Source organism: Kogia breviceps, chromosome 3, assembly GCF_026419965.1.
Source record: "Kogia breviceps isolate mKogBre1 chromosome 3, mKogBre1 haplotype 1, whole genome shotgun sequence".
NCBI classification, from domain to species: Eukaryota; Metazoa; Chordata; class Mammalia; order Artiodactyla; family Physeteridae; genus Kogia; species Kogia breviceps.
Genome location: NC_081312.1, coordinates 151876365 through 151903531, shown reverse-complemented (window position 1 = coordinate 151903531; position 27167 = coordinate 151876365). Strand labels below are relative to the sequence as shown.

The window sequence follows — 27167 nt, the reverse complement described above, 5'->3', positions numbered from 1 at the left end:
CAAAGGCTGCTCCCTGACCAGCAGCAGCACCTGAGTATTTGTCAGAAATGCACATTCTGAGCCCCACCCCCAGTTTCAGATTCAGCAGATCTGGGGCACACCTGAGAGTCTGGCCTTTCCAGATGCTGCGGGTGCTGCTGGTGTGGACAGCATACTCTAAGAACCACTGCTGTAGAGTCTAGACCACACTCTCCAAGCAGACGGCATATTCTTCCCAGGAAACAGGCTCTGAAGGCAGGGCTAAACCCACTCAGGGCCTGGCCCTGCCCCTTCCTCTCTATAGAAGGAGTTTAGCCAGGGCTGCTGACGCCCTCCTGAAGCTGCCCCAACAGCTCCCAAACCCCCAGCCCCCAAGGCCTAACCCTGTCACCAGTCCCAGGCCATGGTAAACCAAAAAAACCCAAAGCTGGAAAATTCCTTGGAGGATACCGCTGCAACGTCCACCCCACCACCCACATTGCAGAAGGGCGGAGGGGACTTACTCCAAGGCCAGATAAGCTGCGCATGCCTCCTGATTTCCTGCTCATGACATTCCCTTCACCCAGAATGACCTCACCAGTCTGCCCCCACGCCTATCTATCTCTGCCTGTCAAAGTCTCCTTCAGAGGCCTCTGCAGATGCCACATTCTCATAAGATCTCTCCAGTTCCATCGTCCCATGCCCCTCCTTTCAGCACCCACCCCGTCTCCACTTCCTTTCCATTCCCTCCTCTGGAAATCGTGCTCACTACGGTTACCAGTGACCCCTTAATGACTAAATCCAATGGCCCCTGTCAGTTCTTATCTTACTTGATGTGTTTTTTCTGGCCAAATTTGGCGCTGATGACCACCGGCGACTGCAGAGGCTGCATCAGGCAGATACCCCGAAACCCTTGGGAGATGAAAACACTTTCTCCCTAGGGGTTCCTCGGGGAGAACATTTCATCAGCACTGCTGAGCTTCGTGAGTGGGTGCGTGTTCCAGCGGCTGGAGTGATAGTGAAGGAACGAGTGAGCGAGTGAGCATGTGCTCCCAGGTCGGCCAGACTCAGGAAGGTGCGGGAGGTGGGGAGGGGGGGCGATCATGTGGGTGGAAAGTTACTAGAAGGGAGATGGAGCCAAGGTGGAATGACTAATCGAGACCATACAGCCAGGAGGTGGCTGCCACGTCGACCGTGCCAGAGGAGATGGAAGGCTGAAGGAGTCCCAGGCAGATTTGGCTTCCTGGAGGAGCAATGAGCTGGACCGTGGCCCAGCAGGAAGCAGCTTGGATTCTGAAAATCTGAGTGAGCTCAGAGATTTCCCCAGGCTGACATGGGCCAAAGGCCTTGGACTAGGGCCACATTATTCATGGAAAGGCCGGAAAGAAAACTCTCGAGTCTTCCATTCGACTCAGCACTAACAAAGCTACCCCCAGCTTGAGGATAAGCCCCAAGCTCGACAAGTGTGTGGGTGTGTGTGTGTGTGTGTGTGTGTGTGTGTGTGAGAGAGAGAGAGAGAGAGAGAGAGAGAGAGAGAGAGAGAGAGGGATAGGCAGGGGGGCAGGGTGTGAATGAAACTTTGTGATTAGTAAATCTTGTTGAGAAAGGGAGTTCTGTGGCCATGGAGCATTTGTCATAAGTCCTCCCTCATTCCGGCATGCCTTTGCTAAGGAGACCACTGGCTAATAATACACTGGCCAGGAATTTGTGCAGAGGACAGGGCCTCGCCGCGGCCAGGGAATAGTTGGTGTTTGGCTAGGAAATGCTAAGCCTGGTTAATGATAAACTCACCTCTCTTGTTTTTATTCTCTTGACTGAACATCCAATCTCAAAGTCTTTAGCAACTATTAATCGGTTTTAAATTTATCATTGTTGTTAGTAGGGATGCTTTTTGTATTTGGAAGGGACACCTGATGTCATTGACTTCTACTTAGAGTATGAGGAAGAAAACATCACTTAACTGAAGTCCAACAACCTGGTTCTAGCCCTGCCTCTACCTTAACTCACTGCGCAGTTATGCCCAGGTCACTGCTCCTCTCTGGGGCATGGTTTGACCACCTGTAATATAAACAGGAGGCCCAAAGATCAATGAGCTCCCTCCTAGCCCAGTGGTCTATGAATCCATGGTTCTGAAGGGTGATTCGGGGAGAGATGCAAGTAGCAGGTTTGTACATATTCTTCTAGAAAGGGAGGAGAGACACACAACTGACACTGGTGAGGGGATGGACAGAGCAGCAAGCCAGGTGATACTTTCTTTGCTGAACTGGGAGAGAAGTTGAGTGGTGGCTCTGGTGGACAGCAGCTGCTTGGATGCCCCTTCCCTCACTTCTTTTGGTAAAAAAGTTTGACTTTCCTTTAGGAAACCACCCCTCCTCTACTCTCAGCCCAGAGGCTCCAGGTTTGGCCCATCAGAGTGAGGTATCTTTCCTGGCTACAGTTCAAGGATGGCATATACCCCAAGCCAGGCTAAAAAGAACTACTCTTGGATTTCCTGCTGGAACTAGTGGAAAACAGGCTCTCTCTCTCTCTGCTAGGGTTGCCAGGTTGGTTGGATGTAAGCCTGGTACCTCTTTGTCACAACCTCAAGAGAGCCTATCCAAGACTAAGAGTAAAGCCAAGACTAAGAACATAGAACCAGGATATAAGCAAGGCAAATCCCAGGTGATGTTGCATACCTGGATCCAGCAGGACCTGAAGCCTCTGGATTTCTCAGTTATCAGAATTAATCTTTTTGTTTGTTTGTTTTCTGTTTAATCTTTTGGTTTAAATCAATTTGAGTTGTGTTTCTGTCGTTTACAACCGATGAACTCAGGAGCTAAGCACCCCGATCAGGAAGTATAGCCTAGACTCCCAAATGTGGCCCCACGTTACAGCTGGGAGGGACTCCAGATCAAAGGGTCCATGCCATTGCTGTTTCTCCCAGGCAGGTATGCTATCTGTCACGTGTGCTCTGCTCTTATACTAGACCACAGATGCTCACTTAGGATAGAAGGGCACCCTGAAAACAGAGCTAATCCAGGTCCTACAGGGAGCTGTCTGCCTTGTTTTCTGTAATGGGGGGTTAATAGTACCTGCCTGTCCTAGGCAATAATCCTTCAAATGATGAGTTTCAGAGGGTGGCTTCCACTCATTCAGAGTAACTGACTCCCTGGCTTTGGGTGGGAACATGAGACTCCAGTCACTCCAATTTCAGTATCCCCTGGCCTGGCCTTAGTGATTGGGCCAAGAATGGTCACATGACCCAAGGCAGACCAATCCAAAACCCACCCTGGGATTTTTTAACTTGAGCAGGCAGAGAAGAATTTCCCCCGTGCTAGGTGACATGCATGTAAGAATGAGTATCTGGTGTTGCTGGGGGCCAGGAGAAGATCTGGTATGAAAGAATGAAGCTAACACCCTGGGATGAGCAGAGATTCAAGGCTCAGGGCCATGAGCCTGGCAGCTCTGGGGCCCTGGTTCCAGCTGGCACCAGCTCTACCTTGCCTTCCAGTTTGTGAGCCAAGAAACAGTCCTTCCTCTCTCCTCTCTTTAAAGCAAGTTTCAAATGGGTTTCTGTCCCTTTCAACCAAATGAACCTAAGAAATACTGTTTTCTTCTAAACCAAGGGAAAAACAAAGATCCAAGGTCTGAGGCCCCTTCGTTACCACTGTCTACCAAGGAAAGGGCTCTGATATCAAGGCTCAGAAGTGAATAAGCAAGAGCATCGGGCTTATTCCAATTTTGATTCCAATCCTCTCTAGCTTTATGAGCTTGCACAAGCAACAACCACTCTGAGCCTCAGTATCCTCACCTGCAAAAAGGGGATAATGATATTATTTTCCCCCATAAGGTTGTAAAGGTGAAGTGAGTGCCTGGCACATAGTTCTTGCTCCATAACTAGTAGCTGTTACTATGACTTCCTTCTCCCTAAGCTTTTCTTCTCTGTTCCACCAGAATCTCAGGTCAGAGGGGGACAAAATTGTTTCTAGGGGCCCTGGATCTTGCTGCAAAGCCTGTGTGTAGCTTTTGGCTCTAGAGGTTTAGGAAGCTCTGGCCTCTGCTGGGGAGGTTTGGAGAAAGAAGAGCTCAGCCCTGGTTTTGGGCCAAAGGACAAGCTGCTCAGGACCACACAGTCATGGGAATGGTGGCCCAGCCAGGGGGAGGTTGGCTGTGTGGGAGCCCAACCCACAGCCAGGGGCTCAAAGAGCCAGACGTTCCCAGCAGGCAGAGAAACTTCCCACTTGCACAGAAGAACCATCATTTATCCATCTCATTCATTCAGCAAAAAGCAGTGTACCAGGCACTGGGCAGGGCTTTGCAGGGCTCAGGGTGAGTTAACCGACACCAGGATGAGTAAGACCCAGGCTTTGTCCTCAAACAGCTAAAAGTAACAGCTGCAATGTGTGGAGCTAAGTGATGAGCTTCATAGAGCTGGTCTCTCAGCTGCACACCCCCCCTTCGTTCCCCATGGTGACCTCTCTTGTGGACTGTGGCAGTCTGGTGGTCCCTGCGTCATCACTTGGGTGTGAGGCAGCCTCTTCACTGGTCCCTTATTCCAAGCATACTGGCTACAACCCTTCCTACCTACTATTGAAATCACAACTGTCCCAAAGCTCCAATCAAGTCCCTCCCTGCTCAAAAATCTTCAACAGCTCCTCATTTCCTGGGGACCAAATCCAGGTGCCTCAGCCTGGCATTTAAGACTCTTCAAGAGACAGCCCCACCACACTTGCTGTTTATCCTCCAACCCATCCTTTCCTTCAAATAGCTTCCATGCCCGTCGAACTGAACTACACCCTGTACCTTAGCCAGCCCAGCACTTTCTCACCTCCACACCTTTGCCCATGCATTTCTTCTTCCTGACTATCTCTGTGCCTCCAATTTTTTCCTGTCCTAAGGCTCCAATTCAAATGCCACTTCCTTAAGGGGGCATCCTCACTGTCCTTATTTTTTTTAATGTCTCCCTAAATGGACTCCCCAGACACTTTCCTTTGTGCCAGTTACACTTGAACCTGGCTGCCTGGGGAGGTCGAATCACAGAGTGTTGTATGTTTGCCTTGTGAAGTGTGAGAAGCCACCGCCGCTATTTCTCTGTCTGGTGGACATAAGAAGTCACCCTGGAGCAGGACTTCACTGCTTTTCCCTGAAACCTTGGTGGCCCCTACTTGGAAATGCAAATGTAAAGGGAGCAGCCCCTCCCCGCCTCTGCCCTACAAGAATGGTGTTAGGGAACCTTTGGAGGGGCTGACAGAGGCCTACACAGAAGTGATCCTCTCCCTACACTGAAATGATCTCAGAAAAACATGATGGACAAATTTGTCCTGAGAGGACAGGAAGCTGGCCCCTCCCCCTTTCCTCCTAGGGCTGACATTATTGGAACCCCTTGGATTGGAGTGGATGTTTCCCAGAGAGTTGCTGGCACAAACAGAGACCAAAGCTCCCAGAGGACCTCGCCATGATTCAGGGTTGGGGGTGGGCTGGAGGTGTCTGGACTCATGAACTGGCTTGACACTCAGAAGTCCATGCCAAACCCATGGCTTGAGCTGGAAGCCTCTGGGCCCCAACACCCCCAAGCAGGGTGGGGAGGTTCTGGGAGCAATGGATGAGTAATGGCGAAAAGCAGAAATCTCTGGAACCTACGCATGGGATCCTGCACGGCAGCCCCATGGTTACTGTGGTCCAGGACGTGCTGGAGTGGGCAGCACAAAATCCCATCTGTGCTGCTATGGTAACAGGGCAGAAACTGGGGCGAGCTAATGGGTAAGTGGGGCCCACGTCTCCCTCTCTCTCCCGGAGCAGCCTCAGGGTCCTGAGACAATTTGGGTGTGAGGCAGGCAGAGGAGCTACACTCGAGATCTTACTAAAGGAGGCACTTGGGTCCTTGGGCGGTCAGTTGGGGAAAGAAGAAATATAACCACCTTTCCACCCCGGAACAGTGAAGCAGTCACACCATCGCATACTCAGCACAGCCTGTCTTGTTTTAAATTACAGTTAGGGCTCTACCAGTACACAATAAAGTCTTTCAGTCTTTACCTCAATTTCCCCTATAATATTTTGCACTGCAGAAGGCACCCAATACATCTTTGTTGGAAGGAGGGAAGGAAAGAGGGAAAGAAGGAGGGAGGGACTGTAGGTCTAGGAGAGTCCAGAGGAGCGACTTAGAGCTTGCAGCTGGACTAATAAGGGCAGGCTTCCTGGCAGAGGTAACCTGTGAGGGGCCTTGAAGGAGGAGTACCCTGAGAGGATCTTTGGAGCGTAAGGGTTCCTGGAAACTGTCCTTTACAGTTCTAGGTCCCTGCAGCATATCAGGGGCTAAGGTTATAGCAGGTGCTATCCCCATGTCCTCATCCTCTCTTCTTGTCCTCAGCCTCCCAGCAATTCTATGATTTGGGGATTCATTTTATTTTTTTGGAAAAGAATACAGATATATCTTATTTTTGCAAGTTTTACAAAATATACTGAAAACATACCCCGAGGTGAGTGCATTGCCAGGGCCCCTCTCAGGACCCGAGGCTTAAGCCTCATTAGCTTCCAGTAGCAGGGCTCTGCCTGCAGGAGCCCTCACCCTCCGCCTGGGCTGGAGGGGGAGGGCAGAGACTGTTAAAGACTTTACGGGTCAAGAGTCAAGCTGACCTGAAATGCAAAGACATCCTTGACCAGAGCCTCCCCAGACAAGAAGCTGGACCTGTAGCTCAGGAAGATCTGAAAGGAGAAAACAAACCAAAAACCCAGAGTGAGGCCAAAAGGGAGGAAGGAGGAAACAGGACTCAGGGAACCAGGTGGTAGTGAACTGGAGGAGCCTTGCCTGTTCCGCGGGCCTTCCCTGCAGCCCAGAGGGAGAGAGGGACATGGAGGCTGCAGGACTAGTCCGCCCAGGTCGTGGGCTTTACAGGGGCCGGGGCACCACGTGTGTCATTAAAGCCTGCTCATGGGTGCCTGCTCCTTCCAAGCACGTCTTCCAGAAGAGACACCTTTTCAATAAATTGTAAAGAAATACTCAGAGATGAGAGTTGTAAGGACAAGAACGATAAAGAAGAGACAGAAGGGCTGCCCTGGTGGCGCAGTGGTTGAGAGTCCGCCTGCCGAGGCAGGGGACACGGGTTCGTGCCCTGGTCCGGGAGGATCCCACATGCCACGAGCGGCTGGGCCCGTGAGCCATGGCCGCTGAACCTGCGCATCTGGAGCCTGTGCTCCACAGCGGGAGAGACCACAACAGTGAGAGGCCCGCGTACCGGGAAAAAAAAAAATGTCTGCTCACTCCCCTCCCCACCGATGGCAAAGCCCCGTCCTGTCGCCATCCCGGGCTCCTGGCCTTGGTGCTGCAATCTGGCTATGCTTCTACAAGAGACCTGTATTTAGGACCAGAACAAGCACTGTGACTGCAGGACCAAGTCACTTCAGTTGTCCAGGCCTCAGTGCTCTCATCTGTAAAATGAGGGGTGTGCCCAGAGCAGCAACTGTCTTTTCCTGCACGACACCCATGCAGATATCCTTGGCATGGCCAGCAGGTGTGCGCAGAGCCCAGATAGGTGGGATCTCCCTGCCCCACCCCTCCTTCTCCCTGTAGAGAGCACATGGAAATTCGAGATGGCGAGAGAGGGGTGAGTATAGGATCAACCTTGTGTCCTTGATAATTTATCTTTTAAAAGTAAATCATGGGACTTCCCTGGTGGTCCAGTGGGTAAGATTCCACCCTCCCAATGCAGGGGACCCGGGTTCGATCCCTGGTTGGGAAACTAGATCCCGCATGGCGCACTAAGAGTTCGCTTGCCGCAACTAAGAGTCTGCATGCTGCAACTAAGAAGTCTGCATGCCATAACTAAAGATGCTGCATGCTGCAACTAAGACCCTGCACAGCCTAAATAAATAAAAGATAAATAAATATGAAACATACTTATAAAGAAAAAAGTAAATCATAATTGCCCAATGATGTGAAGGAACTTAATGACACTCAAAAACGGTTAAAATGAAAAAAAAAAGGTTAAAATGGTAAATTTTGTTTTATGTGTACTTATCAAAATTTTTTAAAATGGAATTAAAAAAGTATAACTTCAACAAAATGAATATTATTTTTAAACACACATATACACATACAAAGTAAATCATTTGCAATTTTTAAAGCACTTTTGACTGTTCTAAGTTCCTTTTGTTATGACCACTGAGGGCCACATGCCTTGTGGGCCTTCCCACAAGGAACCTACCTGTTTTGAGATTCTCTTCCACATCAGACCCAGCCTCTGAAAGGACTGCTCTGTCTGGGCAGGTGGTACCAGGCCTGAGAGAAGTAGCAGCTGCAATGCTCAGCCCCCAGCTGCCCAGCTGGTCTGGGGCCCCATACATACCCACCATCCTGGTCACAGTCCCTCTCTATGTCCTCACAGCCCACCTCCCTCCAGCAGAGAGGCTTCTCCTCCATTCCCTGGCAACCCAAGACACCCTGGGCAACTGCACCCCATGTACACACCTGGATCTCGTCGCCCAGCCACTGAAATGCAATAAATCCTGGTTCTGTTCTGATGACGAAGAGTCCAAGTGCAAACTGTAGTCCAAGACCACAGGACACAGCCCGCCAGGATACCTGCCACCCGATAGAAAGGTCCTGGTGAGCTCAGCTCCTCGGGAGATCCACAGGGAACAGTTGGGTGAGGGCAGACGGCACAGCACTGCTAAGGGGCTATGGGAGATTTGGCCAGTCTGTAGGATGAGGGCTGGACCCAGCCAGAGCTCTGGGCCAGTTGCCAATGGTTACATTCCCCATGGAGTTCAGAATAGGCCACACCTGGCAGCAATGGGCCTGGGCAGTGGGCAGGGGTAGGGCAAGATCTAACCATGGACCAGCCTGGAGTGTGCCATGGCACTTGGTCCTGGGTCATCACGGGGTAGGTGGAGCTGGAGTTGTGGCATCAGTGTCTGGTTTCCATGTAACTTTTGTCTGTCTGGATCCTCCCCTATCCCTCCTACATAGTCAGGGCTCCCAGCCACCCTGACCCCACTCTCTCTCCCTCAATGCACTCTCCCCACCCCCAGGAGAAGGGAGCTGGACTCCTAAGGGCTGCTGCCACCTCTCAGCATTTAGTGACTCCTTAGCAGTAATTCCTATACCCGGGGTGCATCAGGATCTCTGGGAGGCTTGGCTGGAGTCTGGGGGAAGGTGTTAACCACACTGTGAAATGGGGGGGGGGCGACCTGATATCAGAGAGAGAAGGAGCTGCAGCCCACTCTGGACCTGAGAGCTAAGCACTCACTGCGCGGTGATGCTTTGAGAAGGCAAAGAGGAGGCTGATGAACATGCAGATTCCTCCAAAGGACACCAGCTGCTCAGGCCTCTGAGAGGTGTCCAGAACCAGCCATAGGATCAGGCCCAGGAAAGCAGCAAGGGCTAGAAAGGGCTCCCTGCAGGAGAGGGGCATAAAGTCATCACCGTCAGCATCTCCTCATCCCCACACAATAGCACCCAGGGCCCCAGAGAAAGGGTACTCAGGGCTGGTGGGGGGGGGAGAGAGAACGCTGTGTAACCTCAGACAGACCACATAGCCTCTCTGAGTCTAGTTTCCTCATTGGGTAAACAAAGCCAAAAACACCCCATTTCTCAAGGTTGCCGAGAGGACTAAATCAGAGGATGTGTGTACTCAGCTTAGCATGGTGCCAAGCACATGTCTCCATCAAGAGACAGGAATTCTCAAAGCTGCAGTGATGCTCAGCTCAACCCAGCCTCTGACCTTGCCAGGGTGATGTGGGGCCTGTGTGGGCTAGAACTCAGCACCATGGACCATGGGCTCTGCTCCCCCAAAGCCCATAAGCAGTAGTGTCAGTCTGGAATGCAGAGTTGAGCACCTGAGACCTAGGGCTGGATGCAACTTTTACAACAACACCTCCCTCCCTGGGGCTGGGATTTGCTTGTCCAGGAGGCAGTCTGAAATGTTCAAGAGCCCAGGTCTGGGTACTGGGTGTTCAAGGTCTAGCCCTGACCCAGTCTTCAACCCACTGGGTACTATAACCACAGATAAGGTTCACTGAGCACCTATTATGTGCCAGGAACTATGCTGGGTTCTGAGAGACTTCCAGTAACTGTCCTCATCTTAGAGATGAAGAAACGAAGGCCCAGGAAGTTAAATGACTTGCCCACAGCTGCCCATCTAGAAAGTAGCAAAGCTGAGATCTTAGCCCAGGCACTCTGGCAGCAAATCTATTCCCTTAACTAGTTCTGTACACGGTCACCAGCCGGTAAGAGGAGGACCCAGGACCTGAAATCCATCAGGCTAACCCCGGAGTTGACTGTTTATTTTTGGTGTGTTTCCCAAACTCCTATCATCCCAGTTCCATTGACACGATTTCTGCCCTGTCTCTGTGCCACCTGTACTATTTTCCTTGAAGTTAACTCATTTTATAAAAACTGAAATGCATGTTTGGGGTTTTATTTTTTTTGGAAGGGGGTTGTTTTTAATAGCTTTATTAGAGATATGATTTTTAAAACTTTTTATTTTATATTGGCGTATAGCCGATTAACAATGTTGTGATAGTTTCAGGTGCACAGCAGAGCGACTCAGCCATATATATACATGTATCCATTCTCCTCCAGACTCCCCTTCCATCCAGGCTGCCACATAACATTGAGCAGAGTTCCCTGTGCTATGCAGTAGGTCCTTGTTGGTTATTCTTTTTAAATATAGCAGTGTGTACATGTCAATCCCAAACTCCCTAACTATCCCTTCCCTCCACCCTTCCCTGCCTGGTATTAGAGGTATGATTGACATAATAAATAGAACATGTTGAAAGTGTATAATTTGATAGTTTCAACATATGTATACACTATGAAACCATCACCAGTATCACAGCGAGCATATTATATCCATCACCCTCAAAAGCTTCTTCATACTCCTTTGTAATTCCTTCCGTCATCCCCAGGCAGCAAATGATCTGTTTTCTGTCACTAGATGAGTTTGCAATTTCTAGGATTTTATAGGAATGGAATCATACAGTACATATTTTTTTGTCTGGCTTCTTTCACTTAGTGTAATTATTTTATTTTGAGATTCATCCATGTTTTTGCATGCATTCATTTCTTTTTATTGCTGAGTAGTAGTCCATTGTGTGGATATACCACAGTTGGCTTATACATTCACCTGTTGACGAACATTTAGGTTGTTTCCAGTTTGGGGCTATTACGGATAAAGCTGCTATGAACATTCAAACATTCATGTGCAAGTCTTTATGTGGACGTACGCTTTCTTTGCTCTTGGGTAAATACTATAAGTGGAATGGGTGACTCATATGGTAGATCTAACTTTTTAGGAGACTGCCAAACTGTTTTCCAAAGTGATTGTACATTTTTCCATTCCCACCAGCAGTATGTAAACGTTCCAGTTCCTCCACATCTTTGCCAATATGGTTGGTATGGTTAATCATTTGAATTCTAGTCATTCTAGCAGACATATAGCAGTATCTCTTTAGGGTTTGAATTTGCATTTCCCTAATGACTAATGATGTTGAGCATCTTTCTATGTTTATTTGCCACTTATATATCTTCTTTAACTAAACATCTGTTAAAATATTGAGCCCACCCTTAAACTGGGCTTTCTTATTATTGAGTTTTGAGAGTTCTTAATACATTCTGGATGCAAGTCCTTTGTCAGGTATATGATTTTCAAAGCTCTTCTCCTAATCACAGCTTATGTTTTCATTCTCTTAACCAAGTCTTTTTGGAGCGCAAAAGTCCTTAATTCTGATGAAGTTTAATTTATCATTTAAAAAAATGGATTGTGATTTTGGTTCTGTATCTAAAAAATTTACTTAACTCAAGGTCACAAAGATTTTCTTCTACATTTTCTTATAGTAGTTTTATAGTCTCAGGCTTTACATTTAGGTTTATGATCTATTTTCAGTTAATTTTTTAATATAATGTGAGGCATGGATCAAAGTTCCTTTGTTTCTCTCTCCTGCTCCTTCTCCTCCTTCTTATTCTACATATGGATATCCTATTGTTCTAGAAGAATTTCTTGAGATGACTATTATTGCTTCACTGAATTGTCTTAGCACCCCTGTCAAAAATCAATTGGTTATATATATGTAGGTCTATTTCTGTACTCTCTATTCTATCCCATTGATCTATTTGTCTGTCTTGATGCCAATACCACATTGTCTTTATTACTGTAGTTTTATAAGTCTTAAAGACAGGTAGTGTAAATTCATCAACTTTGTTCATCTTTTTCAAAGTCATCTTGGTTATTCTAGGTTCTTTGCATTTCCATATGAATTCTAGAATCATCTTTTGATTCCTATCCCAAAATTCTGCTAGAATTTTGATTGAATACTCTTAGAATCTATAGATTAATTTGAGGAGAATTGATATATTAAAAATATTGACTCTTTCAATCCATGAACTTGGTATTTTGCTCCATTTACTTGTCTTCTTTAATTTCTCTCAGCAATGTTTTGTAGTTTTCCATGCACAGGTTTGCAGGTCTTTTGTCCGATTTATCCTTAAGTATTTCATATGTTTTATGCTATTCTAAATAACATTTATAATTTTAATTTATGATTGTTTGTTGATAGTATATAGAAATACTTTTGTTTTTTGTATGTTGAGCTTATATCCTTCAAACTTGCTAAACTCACTTATTAGTTATACTGGTTTTTTTGTAGATTCCATAGGATTTTCTATGTAGACAATCCTGTTGTCTGTGAATAAAGACAGCTTTACTTCTTCCTTTCTAATCTACATGCCTTTTGTTTCTTTTTCCTACCCGACTGCACAAGCTAGAACCTCCAGTACAATGCTGAATAAAAGTGGTGAGAATGGACACTCCTACCTTGTTCTTGATTTCAGTGGGTAAGCACTCAGTCTTTCCCAATTAAGTATGAGGTTAGCTGTAGATTTTTGGTAGCTGGTCTTTATCAGATTGGGGACGTTTCCTTCTATTCCTAGTTTGCTCAGAATTTTTATCAGAAATGGGAGTGGAATTTTGTCAAATGCTTTCTCTGATTATGATGTGCTTTGGTGTGGGTTTCTTCATGTTTCTTGTGCTGTAGGTTTGTAGAGTTTCTTGGATGTTTGGGTTATAATTTTCATCAGATTTGGAATTTCTTGGATATAATTTCTTCAAGCATTCTTTCTTCCCTCCTTCTCCTTTGGAGATTTAAATTACTTGTCTGTTTGCCTACTTAATGTACCATGGTTAACTGATGCTCTGTTTGACTCTTTCAAGTTTTTAAAAAATTTGTTAGGTAGAGCCTAAGCAGGGTTTATTCTGTGGTTAATTTTTCCCTATTACTGACCCAAGATCTTTCTTAGTACTCTAAACAATATCCGGTGAATCATGAGGTTTTCCACTCTGACTATTGAGAGCAAACACTATTCCTGATCCTGTGTGATCTCTGAGCACTGTTCTCTAATCCTTTTCAGTGGTTCTTTTCTAGGCCTTGCATAGTTTCCTCATATGCATTCACTGATCAGAACTCAGTTGAATACTGGAGGAGAACCCTCTGCAGATCCCGGGAGCAGATCTCTCCCCTCTGGTACTCTGCATTGTGAACACTAGCCACCTTGGCTTTCCTGAAGTCCAAGCTCTGTCTTTTCAACTCAGGAAATCTACTGGCCCCACCTTAATGCCCCTTTCCTGCACTGTGGCCTGGAAACCCCCTCAGTGAGTAATTTGGGTCAATCATAGAGCTCATCTCATTTGTTTCCTATTTCTCAAGGGTTACTGTCCTTTGTTGCCTGATGCCCAATTTCTTAAGAGCCATATACTATTTGTTCTGGTTTTTTACTTGCTTCAAGTGAGAGGACAAACCTGGTCTCTGTTACTCCGTCTTGACCTGATTTGGGAAGCCGAAATCAAATGCATGTATTTTTAAAACAGTTTATTGAGACAAAATTCACATACTATACAATTTTCCCATTTAAAGAGTATGCTTCAGGGCTTCCCTGGTGGTGCAGTGGTTAAGAATCCGCCAGCCAATGCAGGGGACACAGGTTTGAGCCCTGGTTCAGGAAAATTCCACAGGCCGCAGAGCAACTAAGCCTGTGCACCACAGCTACTGAGCCTGCGCTCTAGAGCCCACGAGCCACAACTACTGAAGCCCTCATGCCACAACTACTGAAGCCCATGCACCTAGAGCCTGTGCTCCACAAGAGAAGCCACCGCAGTGAGAAGCCTGAACACCGCAACGAAGGGTAGCCCCTGCTCACTGCAACTAGAGAAAGCCTGGGTGCAGCAACAAAGACCCAATGCAGCCAAAAATGAAAATTGATTAATTAATTATTTTTGTTTGTTTGTTTGTTTGTTTTGTTTTGTTTGCAATACGTGGGCCTCTCACTGTTGTGGCCTCTCCCGTTGTGGAGCACAGGCTCCAGATGTGCAGGCTCAGCAGCCATGGCTCACGGGCCCAGCCACTCCACAGTATGTGGGATCCTCCCAGACCGGGGCACGAACCCGTGTCCCCTGCATCGGCAGGCAGACTCTCAACCACTGCACCACCAGGGAAGCCCTAATTAATTAATTTTTTTTAAAAAAAGAGTATGGTTCAATGGTTTTTAGTATATTTACAGGGTTGTACAACCGTCATTGCAATCAACTTTAGAACATTTTCATCAGCCCAAAGAGAAACCCCACACCTCTACCCACCACCCCCATCTTCCCATCCCCCTCCACCCCTAGTCAGTCACTAATCGGCACTTCCCTGGTGGTACAGTGGTTAAGACTCCGAGCTCCCAATGCAGGTGGCCTGGGTTCAATCCCTGGTCAGGGCACTAGATCCCACATGCATGAGCAACTAAGAGTTCGTATGCCACAACTAAGGAGCCCATGAGCCGCAACTAAGGAGCCCATGAGCCGCAACTAAGACCCGGCACAATCAAATAAATAAATAAATATTTTTAAAAGATCACTACTTTACTCTCTGTCTCTATATATTTTCCTATTCTGGACACTTCATATAAATGGAATCATACAGTATATGGTTCTTTTTTTTTTTTTTTTTTTTTTTTTTAACATCTTTATTGGAGTATAATTGTTTTACAATAGTGTGTTAGTTTTCCCTCTACAACAAACTAAATCAGTTATACATACACACATGCTCCCACATCTCCTCCCTCTTGCATCACCCTCTCTCCCACCCTCCCTATCCCACCCCCCCAGGCGGTCACACAGCACAGAGGTGATCTCCCTGTGCTATGCAGCAGCTTCCCACCAGCTATCTAATTTACATTTGATAGTGTATATATGTCCCTGCCACTCCCCCACTTCGTCACAGCCCACCCCTCCCCCTCCCCATATCCTCAAGTCCATGCTCGAGTAAGTCTGTGTTTTATTCCCGTCCTACCACTAACCTCTTCATGACATTTTTTTCCCTTAGAGTCCATATATATGTGTTAGCATACGGTATTTGTTTTTCTCCTTCTGACTTACTTCACTCTGTATGACAGACTCCAGGTCCATCCACCTCATTATAAATAACTCAGTTTCGTTTCTTTTTATGGCTGAGTAATATTCCATTGTATATATGTGCCACATCTTCTTTATCCATTCATCTGTTGATGGACACTTAGGTTGCTTCCATGTCCTGGCTATTGTAAATAGAGCTGCAATGAACATTTTGGTACATGAGTCTTTCTGAATTATAGTTTTCTCAGGGTATATTCCCAGTAGTGGGATTGCTGGGTCGTATGGTAGTTCTATTTGTAGTTTTTTAAGGAACCTCCATACTGTTCTCCATAGCGGCTGTATCAATTTACATTCCCACCAGCAGTGCAAGAGGGTTCCCTTTTCTCCACACCCTCTCCAGCATTTATTGTTTCTAGAGTTTTTGATGATGGCCAATCTGACTGGTGTGAGATGATATCTCATTGTAGTTTTGATTTGCATTTCTCTAATGATTAATGAGGTTGAGCATTCTTTCATGTGTTTGTTAGCAATCTGTATATCTTCTTTGGAGAAATGTCTATTTAGTTCTTCTGCCCATTTTTGGATTGGGTTGTTTGTTTTTTTGTTATTGAGCTGCATGAGTTGCTTATAAATTTTGGAAATTAATCCTTTGTCCGTTGCTTCATTTGCAAATATTTTCTCCCATTCTGAGGGTTGTCTTTTGGTCTTGTTTATGGTATCCTTTGCTGTGCAAAAGCTTTTAAGTTTCATTAGGTCCCATTTGTTTATTTGTGTTTTTATTTCCATTTCTCTAGGAGATGGGTCAAAAAGGATCTTGCTGTGATTTATGTCGTATAGTGTTCTGCCTATGTTTTCCTCTAAGAGTTTGATAGTGTCTGGCCTTACATTTAGGTCTTTAACCCATTTTGAGTTTATTTTTGTGTGTGGTGTTAGGGATTGTTCTAATTTCATACTTTTACATGTAGCTGTCCAGTTTTCCCAGCACCACTTATTGAAGAGGCTGTCTTTTCTCCACTGTATATCCTTCCCTCCTTTATCAAAGATAAGGTGACCATATGTGTGTGGGTTTATCTCTGGGCTCTCTATCCTGTTCCATTGATCTATATTTCTGTTTTTGTGCCAGTACCATATTGTCTTGATTACTGTAGCCTTGTAGTAGAGTCTGAAGTCAGGGAGCCTAATTCCTCCAGCTCCATTTCTCGTTCTCAAGATTGCTTTGGCTATTCGGGGTCTTTTGTGTTTCCATACAAATTGTGAAATTTTTTGTTCTAGTTCTGTAAAAAATGCCAGTGGTAATTTGATAGGGATTGCATTGAATCTGTAGATTGCTTTGGGTAGTATAGTCATTTTCACAATGTTGATTCTTCCAATCCAAGAACATGGTATATTTCTCCACCTATTTGTATCATCTTTAATTTCTTTCATCAGTGTCTTATAGTTTTCTGCATACAAGTCTTTTGTCTCCTTAGGTAGGTTTATTCCTAGATATTTTATTCTTTTTGTTGCAATGGTAAATGGGAGCGTTTTCTTAATTTCACTCTCAGATTTTTCATCATTAGTGTATAAGAATGCCAGAGATTTCTGTGCATTAATTTTGTATCCTGCAACTTTACCAAATTCATTGATTAGCTCTAGTAGTTTTCTGGTAGCATCCTTAGGATTCTCTATGTATAGTATCATGTCATCTGCAAACAGTGACAGCTTTACTTCTTCTTTTCCTATTTGGATTCCTTTTATTTCTTTTTCTTCTCTGATTGCTGTGGCTAGAACTTCCAAAACTATGTTGAATAAGAGTGGTGAGAGTGGGCAACCTTGTCTTGTTCCTGATCTTAGTGGAAATGGTTTCAGTTTTTCACCATTGAGAACGATGCTAGCTGTGGGTTTGTCATATATGGCCTTTATTATGTTGAGGAAAGTTCCCTCTATGCCCACTTTCTGCAAGGTTTTTATCATAAATGAGTGTTGAATTTTGTCAAAAGCTTTCTCTGCATCTATTGAGATGATCATATGGTTTTTCTCCTTCAGTTTGTTGATATGGTGTATCACATTGATTGATTTGCGTATATTGAAGAATCCTTGCATTCCTGGGATAAACCCCACTTGATCATGGTGTATGATCCTTTTAATGTGCTGTTGGATTCTGTTTGCTAATATTTTGTTGAGGATTTTTGCATCTATGTTCATCAGTGATATTGGCCTGTAGTTTTCTTTCTTTGTGACGTCTTTGTCTGATTTTGGTATCAGGGTGATGTTGGCCTCATAGAATGAGTTTGGGAGTGTTCCTCCCTCTGCTATCTGTTGGAAGAGTTTGAGAAGGATAGGTGTTAGCTCTTCTCTAAATGTTTGATAGAATTCGCCTGTGAAGCCATCTGGTCCTGGACTTTTGTTTGCTGGTAGATTTTTAATCACAGTTTCAATTTCAGTGCTTGTGATTGGTCTGTTCATATTTTCTATTTCTTCCTGGTTCAGTCTCAGCAGGTTGTGCATTTCTAAGAATTTGTCCATTTCTTCCAGGTTGTCCATTTTATTGGCATACAGTTGCTTGTAGTAATCTCTAATAATCTTTTGTATTTCTGCAGTGTCAGTTGTTATATCTCCTTTTTCATTTCTAATTCTATTGATTTGAGTCTTCTCCCTTTTATTCTTGATGAGTCTGGCTAATGGTTTATCAATTTTATTTATCTTCTCAAAGAACCAGCTTTTAGTTTTATTGATCTTTGCTATTGTTTCCTTCACTTCTTTTTCATTTATTTCTGATCTGATCTTTATGATTTCTTTCCTTCTGCTAAATTTGGGGGTTTTTTGTTCTTCTTTCTCTAATTGCTTTAAGTGCAAAGTTAGGTTGTTTATTCGAGATGTTTCCTGTTTCTTAAGGTATGATTGTATTGCTATAAACTTGCCTCTTAGAACTGCTTTTGCTGTATCCCATAGGTTTTGGGTCGTTGTGTCTCCATTGTCATTTGTTTCTAAGTATTTTTTGATTTCCTCTTTGATTTCTTCAGTGATCACTTCGTTATTAAGTAGTGTATTGTTTAGCCTCCATGTGTTTGTATTTTTTACAGATCTTTTCCTATAATTGATATTTAGTCTCATAGCGTTGTGGTCGGAAAAGATACTTGATACGATTTCAATTTTCTTGAACTTGCCCAGGCTAGATTTGTGACCCAATATATGATCAATCCTGGAGAATGTTCCATGAGCACTTGAGAAAAATGTGTATTCTGTTGTTTTGGGATGGAATGTCCTATAAATATCAATTAAGTCCATCTTGTGTAATGTATCATTTAAAGCTTGTGTTTCCTTATTTATTTTCATTTTGGATGATCTGTCCATTGGTGAAAGTGGGGTGTTAAAGTCCCCCATTATAATTGTGTTGCTGTCGATTTCCCCTTTTAAGGCTGTTAGTATTTGCCTTATGTATTGAGGTGCTCCTATGTTGGGTGCATAAATATTTACAATTGTTATATCTTCTTCATGGATCGATCCCTTGATCATTATGTAGTGTCCTTCTTTGTCTCTTGTAATAGTCTTTATTTTAAAGTCTATTTTGTCTGATATGAGAATTGCTACTCCAGCTTTCTTCTGATTTCCATTTGCATGGAATATCTTTTTCCATCCCCTTACTTTCAGTCTGTATGTGTCCCTAGGTCTGAAGTGGGTCTCTTGTAGACAGCATATATATGGGTCTTGTTTTTGTATCCATTCAGCCAGTCTGTGTCTTTTGGTGGGAGCATTTAATCCATTTACATTTAAGGTAATTATCGATATGTATGTTCCTATTACCATTTACTTGTTTCAGGTTGTTCTTGTAGGTCTTTTCCTTCTCTTGTGTTTCTTGCCTAGAGAAGTTCCTTTAGGATTTGTTGTAGAGCTGGTTTGGTGGTGCTGAACTCTCTCAGTTTTTGCTTGTCTGTAAAGGTTTTAATTTCTCCATCAAATCTGAATGAGATCCTTGCTGGGTAGAGTAATCTTGGTTGTAGGTTTTTTTCCTTCATCACTTTAAATATGTCCTGCCACTCCCTTCTGGCTTGTAGAGTTTCTGCTGAAAGATCAGATGTTAATCTTATGGGGATTCCCTTGTGTGTTATTTGTTGTTTTTCCCTTGCTGCTTTTAATATGTTTTCTTTGTATTTAATTTTTGACAGTTTGATTATTATGTGTCGTGGCGTGTTTCTCTTTGGGTTTATCCTGTATGGAACTCTCTGTGCTTCCTGGACTTGATTGACTATTTCCTTTCCTATATTAGGGAAGTTTTCAACTATAATCTCTTCAAATATTTTCTCAGTCCCTTTCTTTTTCTCTTCTTCTTCTGGGACCCCTATAATTCGAATGTTGGTGCGTTTAATGTTGTCCCAGAGGTCTCTGAGACTGTCCTCAGTTCTTTTCATTCTTTTTTCTTTCTTCTGCTCTGCAGTAGTTATTTCCACTATTTTATCTTCCAGTCACTTATCCGTCCTTCTGCCTCAGTTATTCTGCTATTGATCCCATCTAGAGTATTTTTAATTTCATTTATTGTGTTGCTCATCGTTGCTTGCTTCCTCTTTATTTCTTCTAGGTCCCTGTTAACTGTTTCTTGCAAATTGTCTATTCTATTTCCAAGATTTTGCATCATCTTCACCATCATTATTCTAAATTCTCTTTCAGGTAGATTGGCTATTACCTCTTCATCTGTTAGGTCTGGTGTGTTTTTATCTTGCTCCTTCATCTGTTGTGTGTTTTTCTGTCTTCTCATTTCGCTTATCTTACTGTGTTTGAGGTCTCCTTTTTGCACGCTGCAGGTTTGTAGTTCCTGTTGTTTTTGGTGGCTGTCCCCAGTGGCTAAGGTTGGTTCAGTGGGTTGAGTAGATTCCCTGGTTGGGGGGACTAGTGCCTCTGTTCTGGTGGATGAGGCTGGATCTTGTCCTTCTGGTGGGCAGGTCCTCGTCTGGTGGTGTGTTTGGGGATGTTGGTAACCTTATTATGATTTTAGGCAGTCTCTCTGCTAATGGATGGGGCTGTAGACCTGTCTTGCTCTTTGTTGGGGATAGGGTGTCCAGCACTGTTCTTTGCTGGTCCTTGAGTGAAGCTGGGTCTTGGTGTTGAGATGGAGGTCTCTGGGAGATTTTCGCCGTCTGATATTACGTGGAGCTCGGAGGTCTCTTGTGGACTAGTGTCTTGAGGTTGGTTCTCCCACCTCAGGGACACCGCCCTGGTGCCTGGCTGGGGCGCCAAGAACCTTTAATCCACACGGCTCAAAATAAAAGGTAGAATAAATAGAGAGGAAAGAAAAGGAAGGAAGGAGGGAGGGAGGGAAGGAAGGAAGAAAGGAAGGAAGAAATGAAGGAAGGAAGCAAGAAAGCAAGGACGGAAGGTGCAGAGGAAGAAAGGGAGGAAGGAAGAGAGGAAGGGAGGAAAGAAGGGGGAAGGAAGGAAGAAAGGAGGGAAGGAGGGAAGAAAGGAAGAAAGAAAGGGAGAAGACAGAGTAGTATAAAGTATAGTTATTAAAATAAAAAATAATTATTAAGAAGAAAAATTTCCTTTTAAAAAACAAAACAAAACAAAACAAACAAAAAAACAAACAAACAAAAAACAGAAAAATGGGTCGGTCTAACCCTAGGACAAATGGTGCAAGCAAAGCTATACAGACAAAATCTCACACAGCAGCACACACATACACACCCACAAAAAGAAAAAAAAGGGGAAAATAATAGTATATCTTGCTCCCAAAGTCCACCTCCTCAACTTGGGATGATTCGTTGTCTATTCAGGTTTTCAACAGCTGCAGGGCACTTCAAGTTGATTGTGGAGCTTTAATCCGCCGCTTCTGAGGCTGTTGGGAGAGATCTCCCCCTCTCCTCTCTGTTCGCACAGCTCCTGGGGTTCAGCTTTGGACTTGGTCCCGCCTCTGCGTGTAGGTTGTCCGAGGGCGACTGCCCTTCGCTCAGACAGGACGATGTTAAAGGAGCAGTTGATTCGGGGGCTCCAGCTCACTCAGGCTGGGGGGGAGGGAGTGGCACGGGGGCGGGGCGAGTCCGCGACGTCAGAGGCCGACGTGACGCTGCACAGGCCCAAGGCGCGCCGTGCGTTCTCCCGGGGAAGCTGTCCCTGGATCCCGGGACCCCGGCAGTGGCGGACTGCACGGGCTCCCGGGAGGGCCGGTGTGGAGAGTGACCTGTGCTCACACACAGGCCTCTTGGTGGTGGCAGCAGCAACCTTAGCGTCCGACACCCGTCTCTACTGTCCGTGCCAACAGCCGCGGCTCGCGCCCGTTTCTGGAGCTCCTCTACGCGGTGCTCTTAATCCCCTCACCTCACACCCGAGGAAGCAAAGAGGCAAGAAAAAGTCTCTTGTCTCTTCGGCAGCTCCGCGCCCGGTTCTAGGGCTCCTTTAAGCGGCGCACTTAATCCCCTCTCCTTGCGCCCAGGCAGCAAAGAGGGAGGAAAAGGTCTCTTGCCTCTTCGGCAGCTCCAGACTTCTCCCGAACTCCCTCCCGGCCAGCCGTGGCGCACTAACCCCTTCAAGCTGTCTTCACTCTGCCAACTCCAGCCCTTTCCCCGGGATCCGACTGAAGCCCGAGCCTCAGCTCCCGGCCCCGCCCGCCCCGGCGGGCGAGCAGACAAGCCTCTCGGGCTGGTGAGCGCCGGTTGGCACCGATCCTCTGCGGGAATCTCTCCGCTTTGCCCTCCGCACCCCTGTGGCTGAGCTGTCCTCCGCGGCTCCGGAGCTTCCCCCTCCGGCGCCCGCAGTCTCCGCCCGCGAAGGGGCCTCTAGTGTGTGGGAGGCTTTCCTCCTTCTCGGCTCCCTCCCACTGGCGTAGGTCCCGTCCCTATTCTTTTGTCCCTGTTTATTCTTTTTTCTTTTGCCCTACCCAGATATGTGGGGAGTTTCTTGCCTTTTTGGAGGTCCGAGGTCCTCTGCCAGCGTTCGGTGGGTGCTCTACAGGAGAAGCTCCACGTGTAGATGTATTTCTGATGTCTCTGTGAGGAGGAAGGAGATCTCCGCGTCTTACTCTTCCGCCATCTTTCCTGCCATCTCAGTATATGGTTCTTTGTGACTGGCGTCTTTTACTTAGCATAATGTTTTCAAGATTTGTCATTATTGTAGCATTTATCAGTACTAACTTCTTTTTATGGCCAAATAATATTCCATTATATGTATAGACACAATTTATTCAGCCATTTAATGGTTGATGGGCATTTGGGTTGTTTCCACTTTGGCTATTATGAATAATGATGCTGTGAACATTTGCATATAAGTTTTTGGATATATGTTTTCACTTCTCTTAGGTATATATATACCTAGGAGTGGAAATACTGGGTATGGTAACTCCACGTATAATGTTTTGAGGAACTGACATTGTTTTCTATTGCAGCTGCATCATCTTACATTTCTTTCAGGAGTGTATGAGGGTTTCAAATTTTTTCGCATCCTTGCCAACTCTTGCTATCATTTATCTTTTTTGTTATAGTCATCCTAGTAGATGGGAAGTGGTATCTTGCTGTGATTTTTTTTTTTTTGGTATATAATTTGCAAATATTTTCTCCCATTCTGTGGGTTGTCTTTTCACTTTGTTGATAGTGTCCTCTGAATAAAAAAATTTTAGTTTTTATACAGTCTAGTTTATCTGCATGTATTTTTCTTTTTTTCCTTGGCCATGCCATGTGGCTTGCGGGATCTCAGTTCCCCAACTGGGGACTGAACCTGGGCCCATGGCGGTGAAAGAGCCAAATCCTAACCACTAGTCCACCAGGGAACTCCCTACCTGCATGTATTTTTTTAAAGGAAACTTTATAACAATACCTCAAATGGAAAACCAGTATCAGTGATTTGTCATAAACAGAAGATGACTGTAAAAAAAAATCCTTTTATAAATCTGTTTAATAAAGAGAAGGCAAATGTAAAAACAAATCTTTTTATAAATAAAACTAAAAATTTGTTTATAGGCTGGCTCAAAGCATTTTGCTGTGGTTTGGGGGTCTTACTTTGGGAAACACAATTATGCCCTGCACCTGCCTGGCTTAGTCATTGATTATCTTTGGGCACCAGTTTCTTCATCAACAAAAAAAGAGTACCTTTTTTAAGCCATAGAAACATGTTTTTCCAACTAAATTTTTTTTTTTTTTTTTTGCAAACCTGTTTATAAAACAGATAAAATAGATCTGTCTGGTTGAAATGGAGATTGGGAGGCAGGGTGTCTGATGTTCCCCTCTCCAATCTCCCTCACCTGCCCTATGGTACCTCCAAGGTTTCCACAGCTCTAAAGAACCCAGTTTAAAAACCAGGGGATCCCAAACTGTTGTTCAGGAACATGGCTGGCTACATCAGAATCCCCTGGTGGCTAACTAAAAATATTAACTAAAGGGAAAAGAATTTCAATAAGAATAGATACATGTATATGTTTAACTGAATCACTTTGCTGTACACCTGAAACTATCATAGCATTGTTAACGAACTATACTCCAATATAATATAAAAAGTTAAAAAAAATACTGATTCCTGGACCTCAATTCAGACTGCTGAATCAGACTCCAGGGGTGGTCCCCTGCAGCTGTATGTCTCACACATGCTCCAGGTGATCTGATAGGAGGCACTGATATGGGCCCTCCCTGCTTGAATGGGCTGGGATATCTGAACTTAGGAAACTGTTGATTCCTGTCCTCAGGTATCATAGTCACCTGTTTTAACTGGAGCAGAGAATCAGGTGGGAACTGGCAAAATGCCACAAAGATGGCACAAAGATGCCTCTGAAGCCACCCAGCAACACCTGCTCCGGGGCTCCCAGGAGGCAGGCAAGTAACATGTGCTCCCCATGACCCAGGAGCCCTCTGGTGTGACAAGGACAAAGGACCTCCCCACCCAGCCCTGGCTGTGACCCCGCAGCTGACTCAGAGGCCCTCTGCCAATGTGCCTGCCCACCCCCATACTCCCCTGGGGCCTCACTTACCTCTGGAACCCAGAGGTTCAGGCCGGGATGCCCCAGAGGCTTGACACACCTCAGCAGCTTTGGCCCCAGCAGCCTCTTCAGCAGGCTGTGGGCCAGGAAGACGAGGTCCACACAGGTGAGGACAAACAATGCCAGGGCCCTCTGGAAATCCAGGAGGCAGGCCATCAGCAGGAAGGCAGCAAATGCTGGGAGTAGGTGGAGGATGAAACAGAGACGGGGTCATCCGTAATGACACTGGCTTATGCAGGACCCCGCAGCCCTATCCTCCAGCTCCACCTTACTCCAGCCAGAGCTCTCTGAGCCTTAGCTTCTTCCGCTGGAAATGAGCACCATTGTCTCTATTTTGTCAGAGGGTCATTATGAAGTTAATTGACAGAATGTGTGTAAAAGGGCTTTACAAACTATGAAGTGCTGACCAAAGTGCTGAGGGAGATGTTTAAGGAGGAGGCAAGACAGCATGAATCTCTGAGCATCAACGGAGCGCCTGCTATGTTCCAGAGCCACACCAGGTTCCGAGGAGGACGGAGATGGATAAGTCAGTTGCTCCAGGAAGGCATTCACTTGTGTGTGTCAGGATCACGTTCTGAATATTCATCAGTGACCATTTTTCTTCCTGGAATTTCCTTTTCCCCCTTTGCCCTTCTCCCCATTTGAGCAGCTAGGCCAGTCTGTGCTATACCTCAAGAGAGGAATATGATAGCAGATAGCAGAGCGGAACTATCTCTCCCTCTTCAAGGCCAGACCCCTTGAAGAACAGAAGGGACTTATAGCCTTTCCATTGGATAAAAAATGTGGGATAGAACATTTTGAGTAAGTGTAATCCCTCCCCCTTCCCCTCTGCTGCCAAACTAGTTAGAGGATACCCATGGGTCCCAGAGAAAAGGACTCTGAGCCAGGGGAGGTGGCAAAAGCCCAGGCATATTTGTGACATTGCAAGCAAAGGCGTCCTGCCCCAGGGAGGCAGCAAAATGTCTTGGAGAGGAATACGCATGGAATGCATGGGCAGGCAGAGTCACAGGAGGCTTCTGAGGTTCCGCACACCTCAGCAGGCACCGAAGCAGAGGAAATGATCTCTATGAGTGGCTCAGAGAGAAAGGAGACCAGAACAGGCCCACGATGGAGATGGGGGTTTCTCCATGGCTACTTGCAGTGGCAGAGAACCCAGGACCAGTCGGGGAAGTAGACAGGTTAACAGACACTTGAGAACTGATCGTGGATGATCACCCCCCAGGGACTCCTGAGGAAAGAGGTGAAGGGATATTCCAAACTGACAGACGTTCAGTTCCTATCCCTCACTTGGAACAATGAAATTGACATAGAAACTTTATTTTCCATAAGTCGAGTTATGGAAAATAAAGTTACTTTTCTCTCACACAGAAGTTTGTGGGCTGGGACACCTGTATGAGGGTTAGTTAGAAGCACACAGGTGAGGCTCTGCAGGGCAGCGCCAGGGATGCAGGCATAGGGCTGTGGGAAGTCAAAGGAGGGGGCGCTGGTGGGAGATAGGTACCAAGGTCATCACTATTCATAGCACTGCCAGAGTTACTCCTCACACCCATTGCACGGGTCAGTACTGTGGTGATCCCCATTTAGAGATTAGACGTGAAATGACTCACACAGGGAGGAAATTGGACTGGAATTCCAACCTGGGTCTGTCTGTGGCCTGCAGGAACTGGCACATCGTGCAGGAGAGGGAGCTATGTGGACAAGTCCTCCAGGCAGGACACGGGAGAAACATGTATTAGGAAGTATTTTCATCCTTCTAGGATCCATTCACCTCTCCAGTGATAGGATTTTCTGTTCCTTTTGAGCACCCCTCCCTACTCTTAGCTCATGTGGTCCCGTGGTGTCTGACCCACTTTAGGGGTGGGAGACCACAGCATCCCCTGGGCCCAGGGATGGGCACATGACCCGAGCTAGGTCCATCAAAGGCCTCCAGGGACTTGGCTGGAAATATGGGCAAGAGGTACACTCTTCTGAGATTGGGGACGCTGAGGCCCTCCATGTCAGTCAGCCTCCAGTGTTATCTTTGCATCCATGGAGAAAGCCCACCTAAGGCAAGGAAGCCATTGCTACGGCTCAGACTAAGTGCTGAGAACATGAGCTTCATTTCTCTACCACACCTACTTCAGGAAGTACGTGAAGAGCCTTGCCATAGAAGACGTGATACAATAAAGATATCAAAGAGGTGGAGGAAATCAAAATCCTGAACATGGAGAAAGTAAGGGAGGATTTAATGATTGAGACTGAGTTCCTGACAGCCAAGACAAAAGTGGGAATAGGATGTGGTAGGTCATTTCTATTATCTGCTAGAAGGAATTCAATCATTTCTTCAAGAGAAACAAATCTGAGTCTGAGTGAAGGTGGATACAAGGGGAACCAAGACGGCCCTGCTCAGCTCCTGCCAAAGGAAGACTTCACGGTGTCTGACATCTCGAGGAGGAAGCTGCCAGGGCCATGAACCAGCCCCATCGCAGCAGGGCATCCTGCTTTTGATTTCATCATGAAGACTGGGGCCCCTGTTGCCATGCCTCCATGTCCTCTCCCCTGTGTAGTCCCCACGAAGGCCTCTGCATCCACACCCACCTCCCCTGTCGATCTCCCATCTGCCAAGCCAAATCGAGCCTCCAGCTGTAAGGACCTGCATCTCCGCCTGGGCCCTGGACCCCTCCTTCCCCGTGCCCAGGGGACCTTGCTCCACCGGTCATCTCCACCTCCTCGCTCTTCCCCTTCTTTCTACAGACTCCCTGCCGCAGCTCATAAACACAGTCAAAGTGTCTCCCTTCACAAACACACCCCCTTCCTTGACACTGCCACACCCTTCCTTTAATATTCCTGCCCAGTTCTCATTAAAAAATTTCTCGCAAGAGCTGTCTAGACTTACTGTCTATACTGCCTCTCCTCCTGTTCTCCATCCAGCTTTT

General features: G+C 45.9%; 1 protein-coding gene across 1 annotated transcript in view; it reads right to left on the bottom strand.

Moving 5' to 3' along the window:
• Positions 1-27167, bottom strand: part of LOC131752718 (sodium/nucleoside cotransporter 1-like) — a 56307-nt gene that overhangs the window by 20703 nt on the left and 8437 nt on the right. The window contains 5 exon segments of the mRNA XM_067029981.1: positions 6571-6639; positions 8402-8515; positions 9183-9326; positions 23724-23729; positions 24253-24428. Of these exon segments, the coding sequence (XP_066886082.1) occupies positions 6571-6639; positions 8402-8515; positions 9183-9326; positions 23724-23729; positions 24253-24428 (509 nt within the window).